Here is a 13,953-nt window from a genome sequence, read left to right on the forward strand (position 1 = left end):
TTGCGGCATATATCAGGCAAATCTACAGATACGCCAAGATAGAAATTATCAGATACGCTAAGATATGAATTTTGTCTATACACTATCGATGCACTAAATGCAGTAAGACGTGTCTAGACTTATGAATGATAAGCAGACATCTTCCTAAGGATGATAAGCAGATGATTTCCGACTAGTTATGATAAGCAAAACTTTTGACAGGCAGACACGGTCAAAGTCCAGACTCACTAATGTATCCTAACAACTACCAATTAGACACACTTATGCAAGACCTGGTTCGCTAAGACCAACGCTCTGATACCAAATGTAAAAACCCGTCCTTATCCGTCTGGACGAAATCTTCGATATTTGATCCCATTGCGATGATCGACTCCAAATAATGTCCTTAAAATGAGCAAATGCACAGCGGAAGACTTAATTCATACCTGAGAATAACATGCTTTAAAATGTCAACATAAAGTTGGTGAGATATATAGGTTTGATGCTAGCAGTGTTATAACTATAGACCACAAGATTTCATATATAAAAATATAATACACTCGCAAGTGTATAAAATCATTCTGCTTATGTTGAGGCCTCAGTAACCAACCTTAACAATAATATAATAAGTCATCTTCGCAAAGATGGATATGTACACTCGCAAGTGTATAAATAATCCTCGAAGTACTAAACATCCGCCCACTAGTTCTTATGTCTAGTGCAGCCTACTGGATGGGGGTGTTAAACCCGATAGATCTATCTTTAGGATTCGCGCTTACATGCTATTATAACATATAACTAAATTACCTAGCACATCAATCCGCAGAATATCATTTTTAATCACTTGTGTCCATAACGTAAATCATTTATAAAAACAGCGCATGTATTCTCAGCCCAAAATATTTAAAGTTTAAAAGGGACTATATACTCACCATACTGTATTTTGTAGTAAAAATACATATAACATCATTGATCGAGTATAAGGTTGGTCTCGGATTCACGAACCTATAACATTTGTATATATATTAAAACCTATAATTGTAATCGAACCATTATATATAATTTTTATTAGTGGTGTTTATATCAATATCTTATATGTTTTATTATATTCATTTTGTATATTTTAGATAGTTAAAAGTATAAATAATTTTTAAGTTATATATATATATATCAAATATAATTTGTGTTTACAATTTTAATAGTCATAATTATTTTAGAATAAATGTAAAAAAAAAAACAATTTTAATAGCAAATAATAATAATAATAATACTAATAATAGTAATAAAAAATGATTGTTTTGACACTTATAACCATGATAATAATACTAATCCTTATAGTAACAACAAATATAACAACAATAATAATAATATTTTTATTACTAATATTAATTTAAATAAAAAAAATGATAATAAAATTATTAGTTTTAATAGAATTTGGTATATCTTATAACATTAGCTAGTATGATCATAATTAATATTAATAATAATTCTAATAATAATAATAATAATAACAAAAATAATAATAAAAAGTCAAGTAAACTACCTTAGAATTCGGACCAAAAAGAATTACTATGACCTTGCCATGGTTCGAACCCGCAACCTCCCAGATACACACACACCCTCTAAACCATCAGGCTAACGCCTGTTTATCTGTTTAATAACCCCACGTTTCCTTATATCTGTTATTCTGTTTATACCTATTCTTCTTCCTCACAACAAGTTCTAATTCGATCTAGATCCAAATCAGATTCATATCGTTTTATCTATTCATTTTAGGGATTAATCATCAAACAAAAAATACTTATAGTTTAGTTCGGTTAATGAAAACATCAAAACAAAGATTAAAAAAAAAACTGTAAACCCGTTTTAGTTCTTTATGAACCCGAAATCAAAATCGAAAATTTTGAATTCATTCAAAGTTTATACACAAAGAATGTTTGAAAGCTCTTCAGTAATCTTTATCGAATCTCAATTTCATATATTTTGTAACACAAAGATTAAATTTAAATGAAGAACCCGTTTAACTTTATAAATTTAAAAGCTTGACTTCCATCAATTATGTATCGATTATGAAAACTTGAAATCTGAAACTTTACAGGTCATTCAGGTGCACGATTCCTATCCAAACTGTATTTAAGGATTTCGAAATAACATTCAAGTTCGAATTCTTGAACAATTGAAGTAATAACAGAGGTTACGAGTACCTATCTGTATTTTTCTGTTTTTTTTTAAAAAATGATTAAAAGCAGATCTTAGTGAGGTGTATAAACTGATAGGATTTATTATATAAAGTGGGTGTGTGTGTAGCAGTGGATTCACGAGTAGCACAATAAAAATCAGAAACAGATAAGAATTGAAACAGATATATATGATAAAGACAGGATACGAAATCTATATCTATCTATATTCTTGTTATTTATTTAAATTTGTATTTATATTTATATAAAATCTGAATATATATATTTATTATATTAAACTTTGTAATATTAATTAATATTATAAATTTATTAATATAAATCATTAATTTTGTTAATTTTTATAAGAATACAAATAATAATAGAATTTATAATAATATGATGATCTTCATAATAATAATGATCTTAATAAATTTATTATTAATTGAAAATAAAATGATAATAATAATATTCCTAATGATACAATTACTAAATTGTATTTTATTTTCTAATAATGTTAACATTTATATTTCTTAATGATAAAGATAACAATAACATCTGATAATTTTAGAGTTTATAATTAAGATATAACATGTTATATATATCAAACTTCATATTTACATTTTTATATTACAAATAATAAAATCTATAGTACAGATAATAATAGTATTTATATAACATTTATCTTAACTTGTAATTAGATATAACAATATTTTTAATTTATTAATTATGTAATATTTGCTAGTTATATAACATATAATAACATACATTTAATAATTAATATATATATAAATAATATACATATAACCATTATATAGAAATCGTATTCATATACATTTATATATATATATATATATATATATTTTATATTTAATTACACATACTTGTTCGTGAATCGTCAGGCATGGTCAACTGGTAACTAATTATCCGAATATAAATCTCACACTTTCTAGACTTAACATTAAGGTTTTTGCTTATCGTGTCGAAAACATATAGAGTTTAGGGTTTAAATTTGGTCGGAAATTTCCGGGTTGTTACAGTAGGCATGATACATCCATGGAAAGCTGGACAACGGAGGAAGGCAGAAGTGTTAGAAGATTGGAAAGAACAGCTAATTTCATTTCCTTCTATGTTTAACACAAATCCATCTGATGGTCCTGTGGTTATAGAAGCACGAGCTGCTAATTGCTTAGTACGCAACATTTATACTGATACGGGAGCAGGAGCAAATATTATGTATGAGCATTGCTTCATACAACTTCCCAAAGATGTGCAAGAAAGAATAAAGGAAACATATGTACCATTAGCAAGCTTCACAAGTGAGTCGTCTTGGTCTGAAGGAAGTATTCTGCTTGAAGTAACTCTGGGCAAACCGCCCCTACGACGCACATCTAATATTGAGTTCCTGGTGGTCAAAGCAAATTCACAATACAATATAATTTTAGGGAGAACTGCTCTAATGACGTTTGGCGCTGTAACATCAACTGTACATGGCATGATGAAGTTTCCAACGCCAGGCGGAGTAGCAACGCTGTACGCAGAACGCCAGAAGTCAATTGAGTGTTCTCAAGTAACAAGGGTAGTAATTAAGCCAATCATACATGATGATGGGTCAATTTCACCGAATGCTAAATTCCCAGACCAGAAAATCATAATTGGGCATACGTTGTCCGCAAAATGTAAAGAAAAATTATACAATATTTTGGCAACAAATTTAGACGTTTTTGCATGGCAACCGTCTGATATGACCGGTGTTCCAAGGGAAATTACAGAGCATAGATTAAATGTGAATCCCAACATGCATCCTGTTTGTCAAAAGAAGAGAGGCATGGCGCCAGAAAGAAGCAAATTCCTCCGTGATGAGGTACGAAGTTTGGTGGATGCTGGGATCTTGCGAGAGGTCAAGTATCAGACTTGGGTGGCCAATCCAGTCATGGTGAGGAAGCCAGACAACTCATGGCGGATGTGTGTGGATTTCACAGATATCAACAAAGCATGTCCAAAAGATAATTATCCTTTACCTGAAATTGATTGGAAGGTTGAATCATTGGCAGGATATTGATTTAAGTGTTTCCTAGATGCAGCTAAGGGGTATCATCAAATACCTATGGCCTTGAAAGACGAAGACAAAACGGCTTTTCACACGACGGAAGGCATATTATGTTACGTTAAAATGCCTTTTGGATTGAAAAATGCAGGAGCAACATATCAGCGACTTATTGATAAGGCGTTTAAAGATCAAATTGGGTGAAACTTGGAGGCTTATGTTGATGACATCGTCATAAAGAGTCATACTGAAGAATGGATGTTACGAGATATCCAAGAAAATTTTGCATCTCTACAAAAAAATTGACATGAAGTTAAATCCCAAAAAGTGCACGTTTGGTGTCGAAGAAGGAAAATTCTTGGGTCATATTGTTACAGAACGTGGTATCAAAGCTAACCCGAAGAAGATTCGGGCAATTGAAGACATGAAGTCTCCGGCCAACAAAAACGATGTTCAAAGATTACATGGATGTTCAAAGACATGAAGTCTCCGGGCAATTTTGTACTTAGTTGTCTCAAAAGAAGCGATAAGTTCTGTCTTAATCGCAGAACGGAACGGCGTGCAAATGCCCATCTATTTTGTTAGCAAAGTGTTGCAGCTTAGTAAAACAAATTATCCACCACTTCATCACATGGTTTATGCTCTTGTGCATACTGCACAGCGTTTACGAAGATATTTTCAAGGTCATCCTATCTTAGTGTTAACAGATCAACCGTTGAAGCAGATACTCCGCCGTCCGGAGTCATCTGGCCGTTTAGCGAAATGGGCCATCGAGCTGGGGGAGTATGAAATCAATTTTGCTCCTCGAAATGCAGTTAAAGGGCAAATATTGGCAAATTTTCTCCTCGAAACAAATGAAAAAGTGGCGTATGATAATAACGTGGCGCAACAACAGCATATTTGGGAGTTGCACACCGATGGTGCTTCTAGCGAGGGAGGAACAAGTGCAGGATTGGTTTTAACAAGCCCAGACGGATAAGAGTACACTTATGCATTGAAATTTTGTTTTTATGCATCAAACAATGAAGCAGAATATGAAGCATTACTCTCCGGCCTCTGCATAGCAGTAGAAATGGGCATAACAAATCTACGAGCATATGTTGATTCTCAAATTGTAGCTCAGCAAGTTAACGGAACGTTTGATGTAAGAGATACATCCATGCGGCAATATGTAAAGTTGGTGGAGGTAATTTCAAAGAAATTTGATAACCTTAAAGTTGTTCAAATTCCTCGAAATAAGAACAAAAAGGCTGACGTCTTGAGCAAGTTGGCTACTCTAACCTTCGATCATTTGCACAAAAGAGTGTTAGTTGAAGAGCTTAAAAAAAGTCAATACATGAAAAACCAATTATGGCGATCGTTGAGGGTGCTAAAGAAACGTGGATGACTCCATATCTGAGGTATTTGCATGACAGATGGTTACCAGTTGACAAGGCGGAAGCTAGAAAAATCAAAGTGACAGCACCAATGTATGAAATTGTTAATGGTGTTCTTTATCGAAAATCTTACAATGGCCCATTATTAAGGTGCTTAACCGAGGATGAAGCATTAACAGGTGGTCAAAGAAATGCATGAAGGAGTTTGTTCTCAACACTCCGGCTTCCGTACTGTGGCATCACGGATCATGCGACAAGAATATTTTTGGCGTTCCCTTTATAGAGATGTTGCAGAGATCATTAGAACATGTGAAAGTTGTCAGAGGCATGGTATAATTCAGGGTCTTCCAAAGTACGACTTGATACCAGTGTCATCCGCTTGGCCGTTCTGCAAGTGGGCTATCGATATTGTGGGACCATTCAATAGAAGCACTGGTAACGCTAAATTTTTGGTGGTAGCAATCCATTTTTTCACGAAATGGGTTGAAGCGAAGGCTTTAGCGTCACAGGAGAAAATGTTAAGAAATTTGTCTGGCATGATATTGTGTGCCGATATGGGGTTCCAAATGAGATAGTCTGTGATAACGGCAAGCAATTTGCAGAAATTCCATTTCGGATTTGGTGTGAAGAGCTGGGCATAAAGCAAAACTTTACATCTGTTGCTCATCCTCAAGCGAATGGACAAGTGGAGGTTACCAATAAAGAAATCGTTGCTGGCATTAAGGCATGATTGGGGCTAAGTCAAACCGGTTGGGTGGATGAACTGCCAAACGTGTTGTGGGCACACCGAACAACTCCAAAGCGGAGCACGGTGGAAACACCCTTCAGCCTAGTGTATGGTACATAGGCAGTAATACCGGCTGAAATATGTGTACCAACACAATGCATTATGGCATTTGATGTTGAGTCTAATTCTGAAGCAATAAGGGAGAATCTCAACTTGTTTGAGGAAAGATAATTGATGGCCGCCATCCGGCAAGCAGATCACAAGCATAAAATGGTAAAATATTATAACAAGAAAGTGCAGCATGTGCAATTTGAAGTGGGTGATCTGGTGCTGCGTGATAATGAGGCAAGCAGGCAAATCAAATTTGGAAAGCTAGCCCCAAAATGGGAAGGACCTTATAAGGTCACAAAAGTAAATCAGAATGGATCATACATGCTTGCTGCACCTTCCGGCGAGCAATAGGAAAGAGCTTGGAATGCAATGAACTTAAAGAAATTTTACGCGTAGTACTATATGCATGGACAGCTTGATCAACTGTCAAATGCATGAGATATAGTCATAAATGTAAAAATTTCTTTATAAGTATGAATAATAGCACTTATTCTTACGGCAATATGTTTCATAAATTTTATCCGGCCAAGGATTTTTTAGCCCAGGTGTCACATAGATGTGTGTCATCCCTACCCGCAGAAATAAAGGTAACCTTTCGGTGGTAGAAGTGCAATCATACTCAAAATGGTTGTATCGATAGTGAGACATGTAGAACTCAGTAAAGCATCGAAGCGATGAAACGTATCTACAAAAAATGTCATGACACAAAACTTTTAAATCACAAAACGGATAACGGACCATGGCGTCCTGCAAAAGTTTAAAGGAGAAAATAATTCATAACTTTTCCTCATGAGTTTCATGGCGGAAAGCGTGCGACGGAGAATAAATTCCAACATTTAAAACCATAATGGTTGCAAATCACAATGTCAATATTTTGTACATTCTGAAAATATTTGAGGCATCTTTCTAAATAATTATAAACACAAACAATACTAAATGTTATGCAAAGCATATATATATATATATATATATATATATATATATATATATATATATATATATATATATATATATATATAACATAGTGTTTCATTCATCTTGAGGAGTATAATTCAATACATCGTCTATTGTTACATCTGGCCTATTACAAAGATTTTCAAGATCAGCAAACTTCATATTTTTAATCAATGCACCAGCTTTATCAGCCTCTTCCATGGCATTTTCATTAATCTTCGATGTAATGATTACTGGCAGTGGATTTAGAAGTTCTGGAAGTTTTCTTTTCATAAAGTTGAAAAACTGTAGTCGTTCAGCAGACTTAGCAAAACGGACGAATTCACGTATCCTGTGAGACAGAGCTTGGCAATTAAAAAAATGCTCTACAAGAGCAGGAATCCTTGCTATTATGTTTCTTTCATTTTCCTCTTTAACTCTAAGCTGTTCCTTCAGAATGTTGTTCTCCTCACGTATTTTTTCATTCTCCTTCACTAGCTCATCAATTTTGCTCAAGTGTTTCTTTTCTCTGGAGGATAATTCTTTGACTTGTTCCTTATATTCCGCCCTCTGATTGTTGCTGATATCATGAAGCCTCTTCATTGTCTCATACTCCCTCTTTAAGGATGTGGCTACTTGTTCAGTCCTAGCTACTTTCTCCTTTTCAGCAGATAACTCCTTATTTGTGGAAATTTCATTGTTTTACAACTCAGATAGACGTTAAAGGTCATTTAACCCAGATGCAATATTAAGAACGATACTTTGTGCTTTAACCTTCTTCACATCTGCATCAGATAGGTTGCTAAAAAATTGGGCTAGTGAAGGACATACCATGGCGTGCAGAAAAGTCATGAAATCATCGTAAGAATGTGGTGGTCCCTTTAAAAAGGAGGAAAGTATGTTTGTGTCAAGATTGGGGAGTGTAATTTGCTTCTGAGAAGAGCTAGGGACAGCCTCTTGTTGGGCGGATGACGAAGGATTTTGACCAGTTCTTCTCCGCTTAGCGGAAGGCGGAAGAGTCACTAATGTGGTGTCTTGGCGTGGTGCATTAGCTGTCGGAGATAAAGCGAAATTGTTACTTGTAAAAGAGCTCCAATAGGCTTCACACGATTTCAAAGGTGGCATAATATATAAGGAAGGGTTTGGATTATAAAATCCACCAGTACTGGGCCCAAAAGAAAACAAGTACAGGTTTTGCTTTGGTATTTTACATAATTTAGTGCTAACATTCTCATTACCCGTGGCACGACGCTCTCTAGAAGAAACTCGATTCATACCTATGTCTTCTTCTTCTTCATCTTCTTCCGCCATCACCTTATGAGTTTCAGGAATGGGAGTGTCGTCAATAATCGTCTTAGTGATAAAGGTAAGTTGTGAATAAGACGATGATCACATGGCGGTAAGCGGAGGAATTTCTGCAAAAAATTCAAAGTTACAGTAGTTAGTTGGATAAGCCAAAAGATGCATATTAGTAAGCATGTATCGCAAAACTAAAGCACTTACCCTTCCTTCCAGCAAGAATGCAGGCATAACCTTGTGTAATATCCCACTCTTGGCTTACGGATGTTGATATCGGCTAAAAAGTCACGTTTTTACCTCCGATATTGAGTCCCAAAAGCATAAAGTTCAACACTTTATCGGAAAAATAATCGCTTTTTCGGTTAAACTTGTAGGCAAAGTAATTACAAAGACGATTCAAAAAGAATCAAGAGAAACGGAGCTAAAACGAAGATTCTAGAGCGAAAACGGTGAAAGACAAGAAATCAAGTTACGATCCAGGGAATTCAGGGTGACCAGATGCCAAAAACGGCCTGCCGTATGGAAACGGCCTGCCATATACGTGCCACCAGACGTGATGCCAAACGGCTTACCACAAATACGGCCTGCCAAATACGGCCTGCCAAACGGCCTGCCGGCCGTATTTGGCTATTTTCCAAGTCTATTTAAAGGGTCTTTGTCATTCATTCCAACACACACCTCTCTTTACTCTCTCACTACAATACACTTTCTCCCACTAGAGCTTTCAAGGCCTTCTCACCTCCAAGCGGGAAATTAAGTACCCGGAGGCGAACACCGAAGATTGTAATAGGAGCGGGCTAGAGGTTGTCAGCACTTGTAATGGTTCAGATCTCGTCTGTAAACGGTGAACGCTTTCCTTAATTTAATAAAGTTATTATCTTGGGTTGCTTTCATCCTGCATGATTATCTATCTGTTACAATTGTTTATCATATGTTGAATATTTTATCTAAAACTTGTCATGTTGTTATGCTGAAACCTTGACGGTTTACAAGTTTAATTTACGGATCACCCTTTCCGCTTATTCACGTGGCTATAACCTAGTATTAGGACCTGATCAACCCTAGGATACTTGGTAAGTAGTTATGTGTGCTTAACGTCACAATAGGGATATAGTACCTACGTACGAATAACCATTTGTTCGTCATAGAAGAGCTGCCCATTTAGGTTGTGATTAGAGTTAGCAATAGAGAGTTCAGTGAACACTAGCTTACTCAGAAGCATGATTCGCGTCAGAAGCAATGTTATTGAGATGTTGTAAGATGATCCGGGGTTGAATAAGTGATCGCAAAGGAGAGACTTCTATCCCAATTAGCAGTACCTTAGGATACCTAAGATTGCACATCTGTTAATGTTGAGGCATAGCATAATGATTTAGTGGTAGGATATTGCTTTAGTCAGACCAACTAGGTTTAAGAAAAGCCGAGACGTTCCTTTATTGGGTAAACCACTTTGTTCATGTACCTAGGATTCCATCCATAAGGTCGTTTAAACCTTTTAGGTTAGCGTTGGGAGTAGGGATTACCTGTCTTAGCCAGAATCTTCAAAGCCTAAACTCTTAGTGACAAATCAGTTACGTTCACAGCCCAGTTGATTGAGGTTTAGTGTTTATCCTAGGAAGTTGAACTCCTGCGATAATTCCCCTTCAGAACTCTATTCTTCATTCCTATCTTTACTTTTATTGTCTAACTACTAATTCACTTAGTTAATCTTAATCTATCACCTCTTGTCACTAGGGTTAGCTATATAGGCACTTTTGTCCCACATTACTGAGCAAACATACAAAAATACGTACCTGAGTTATATTTACCACTTACTCGTTTAAAAGGAAGACAAGTAGGTGAGCTATAGCTTGGAACCCCAGCTAAATATAAATAAAAAACAACCACTACTCACCCTCGTGGTAGCTGATTCTAACGTGCCACGGCCTAACGACACCGCGAAAATAAAACCATCCGTTTCGGCCATATCACGGGGAAAGTAAGTTTTTGGCGCCGCTGTCGGGGAACTTATTTTCTGTCTGTTAAGGTAATCGTTGATTCTATCGAGATATCTGAGATTCTTGGGTGGTGTCTAAGAAAGACAATTATACACGGACTTGGTTATTGGATTTTCCAAACAGTCTCCAATTATATTGGAACCAAAAGGATCCTGCCTCTCCGGTTGTCTGCCTGGCCACTTGTTTCAAAGATAAATTGACAATAATCACACATGCTTTACAAGCAGAGAGTTTGTCGGTATAGGATTTAAAGTCGCCATTATAGTAAACCCTTTTCAATTATAAAAACAAAAATATTAATTATGGTTTTAATTTCTGTAGTTTCCAGTTCAAACTTAACCGACTACGAAGAAAGTGCGAATGGCAGTTGCTCTCCCACGACTTCGGAAACCGGCGAAGTTTTTTTTTTTTAAACCTAAAACAAATCTAAACCCTGATGAGTCTCATCAAGACTTGGTTCTTGATTCTTGTAGTCCAAGAAGCCGGGTGATTTCATCTGACTTAGAGATTTCATTGCTTTTGGATAAGTTTACTCAAATTCACCAGGATTCGACCCTCTTCACGATCCAAAAGGGAGGCTCAGTCTTAACGAACTCCTGATAATGGAAGATGAGATAAGGGAAGAATATCCAACTATTTTCAACTATCCGGACTTGTTCGAATTTAATCCTAAAGAGATACGAAACCCTGATAAAACAAAAGCTCCATTTATTGGAAATATGTTAAATCCTAGTAGAAGGTTAGACATCTATAGAGAATTCGTTAGGCACCTCTATTCCTCAGACTTCCCATTTTCAACATTTCAACTCAATTTGTTAAAAGAGCTGTGTTCTCAGACTCGTTCTCTTCACAAACTGTTAAAAGAATGTGGGGATGACCTTTTCATCAAGTATCGGGATGCAGAAATAAATTTCAAGTTCGATTTAGAGTCATTCATCGCTTTTCTCCCTCATTTCACTAATAAGGAGGTTTCTCCAATTCACATAAACCGTTACGTCTCGGCAATGATCTCTGAATTAGAATTTTGGATTGAAAGCAAATCACCTAACCCTATTTCAACCTACGGAAACCGAGATTTCTTTTACTTTGATCCATCCTCATTTCTTATCAAAGGATTAATTGAAGCTTTTCCGGATTCTACCGAGGAAAGAATACATCAGAATTTCTTCGCAAAAAGAAAGAAAGTATATTCGGAACTCGTGCAAATCCTCACTATGTCAAAATTTCTATTTACAAACCCGCAAGGGAAGATCATTCGAGAAATATCTTCAAACTTTAAATTTACTATCGGTGATCCTGACTGTGCGGAAGATCTTTTATTCCAAGACACAGTGGCAAAACTTCTTTTTGAACTAAATTATAGAGATACTGGGCCAAGGGATGGAATTTTGAATACTAAAAAAGTTAAAAGGGCCTTGGTTAAACTTATGGACGATATCGGAGATTTACAGAAACGCGAGCGTAAAATGTTAAGTGATTTCGAAATATTTTCAATACACTCCGCGGATCTGCTCTGGATGGTCAAAGAAGCTTTAAACTTGTCTTTCTTTCCGCGTCATTTCTGAAATTTAGTTGTAGAACCTGTGTAATTTGTATTTTTAATAAAATATTTTAATTTTTAGTTGTCTTCTTTTATTTTTATGAGTAACTTGTCTTAGAAAATATAAAAATACAAAAATAATATAAAAAATAACCGGATTAAAATCCGAGGTTTTATTTCATTTATCTTTTCTCAAAATCCTTTAAATTTTAAAATGATAAAAAATATTTAAAAATTGTGCAAGTTGGGTCGGGGAAATAAGCCCGCAAGCCACACGGGCCTTTTTCTTTCTCTTTTCCTTCTCCTTTCCTCTTTCTTTTCTCTTTTCTTTTGTGTTTTCTCCTCCCTCTCCTGCTCTCTCGACCGACGGCTCACACCACCACCCAAAAACCGCAATTTTCAACCGTTTTTGACGAATCGAAGCTTGAAACCTATTCTCTCGAGCCTCCTAAACATGATTCTACTGTCAATTTCGAACGAAAGGTATTCTTTCTTGATGAAAATTCGAATTTTCTCTAGGAGTCAAATTTTTGACTTTTTAGAAAAACTTGATTTTTGACTCAATTTTGGATTCCTTTATGTTTAGATAGATAATGTGAATGCTTTGTGTTAGTTTTTAGGCTTGATTGAAGTAATTTGGATAGTTTTTGGCTCTCGATTAGTTACTTGAGGTTTTAGGGTGAAATTTGGTGAAATTCTTGGAAATTTGATGTTTTGCTAGCTTTGTTAGGCTTAGTGATTCATTAGGAATGCTTAGAAACTGAATTTGGAACAAAGTAGGCTTGTTTGCTTGAATTTGGTATTTTGGTCAAACTACACGTAATTAGGACTTCGGTTTTTCCTATAGTTAAAACGTTTTTAAAACTTAGGATTGCCTTAGAACTAGTTCAAATGATGGAATCATTGATTTGCTCGTGAAAATGTAGCTTAATCCTTGATTTTCCTTATTTTGTACGTTTTGTACAAAATGGATATTTTTCGGTCAAACGGCTCTAATCTTTGACTTTAACATGTTATAGCTCAAGTTTGATGTCTATAAATATTTAAGGTAATTAAAAATGGTCTTTAGGATCATTGTATGCTTAAAATTCATCATATTTAGTTGAAAATTGCTTATTACAACTAAATGACTATAATTATTATTTATTGCATTATTTATTGTAATCACGGGTACACTTTGAATTTTGCTCAAAAGTAAGATTATAGTTCATTTGAATGTTGTTTGTGGTAATTTTGACCATATTTGACTATAACAGGATTTTGGAAAACTCCATTTTTAAAGCCCTCATTTCGAATTTTTTTCGAAAAATATAGGCATTTTTGGAATCTAAATCTTAATTTTTGGAACATAACCTATTTTACTTGATTGTTGCAGATGGCCAATCGTCAAAACCATGTCGAGTTACCCCATTACCTTCGTGGACAGGAAAACCCGGAGGAACACGAGCCTTTCATGCGAGTTTGGGTTAACCGAGAGAAATCGGGTAATAAGTACATTAATTGGACGATACTTGAACAATGTGGTTGGGATGAAGATCTTAAAAGGATGTTTACCTTCCAAGCCGAAGGAAGAACGCACAGGGCCTGGAAAGTGTTGTTCGAATTAAACGAAACAACGTATAATGAGCCATATGCGGAGTTTATGGCTACATGGAGTTTTGATTCAACAGTTGATTCAGCCGATTACAATAATCAGGAATGTATCCACTTTCGGCATCGAAACCAAATGTATCATTTAACTCTCGCACAGTTTGCGAGACACCTTGAGTT

The 13,953-nt window shown here is 35.4% G+C and overlaps 1 protein-coding gene across 1 annotated transcript; it reads left to right on the forward strand.

Moving 5' to 3' along the window:
- Positions 1–3,282: 3,282 nt before the first annotated feature.
- LOC139875459 (uncharacterized) lies at positions 3,283–4,438 on the forward strand. Its single transcript, XM_071862796.1, has 2 exons — positions 3,283–3,723; positions 4,352–4,438. The coding sequence occupies exons 1-2, from the start codon at positions 3,283–3,285 to the stop codon at positions 4,436–4,438; spliced, it is 528 nt and encodes a 175-aa protein (XP_071718897.1).
- Positions 4,439–13,953: the final 9,515 nt, after the last annotated feature.

Source organism: Rutidosis leptorrhynchoides, chromosome 11 (genome assembly GCF_046630445.1).
Source record: "Rutidosis leptorrhynchoides isolate AG116_Rl617_1_P2 chromosome 11, CSIRO_AGI_Rlap_v1, whole genome shotgun sequence".
NCBI classification, from domain to species: Eukaryota; Viridiplantae; Streptophyta; class Magnoliopsida; order Asterales; family Asteraceae; genus Rutidosis; species Rutidosis leptorrhynchoides.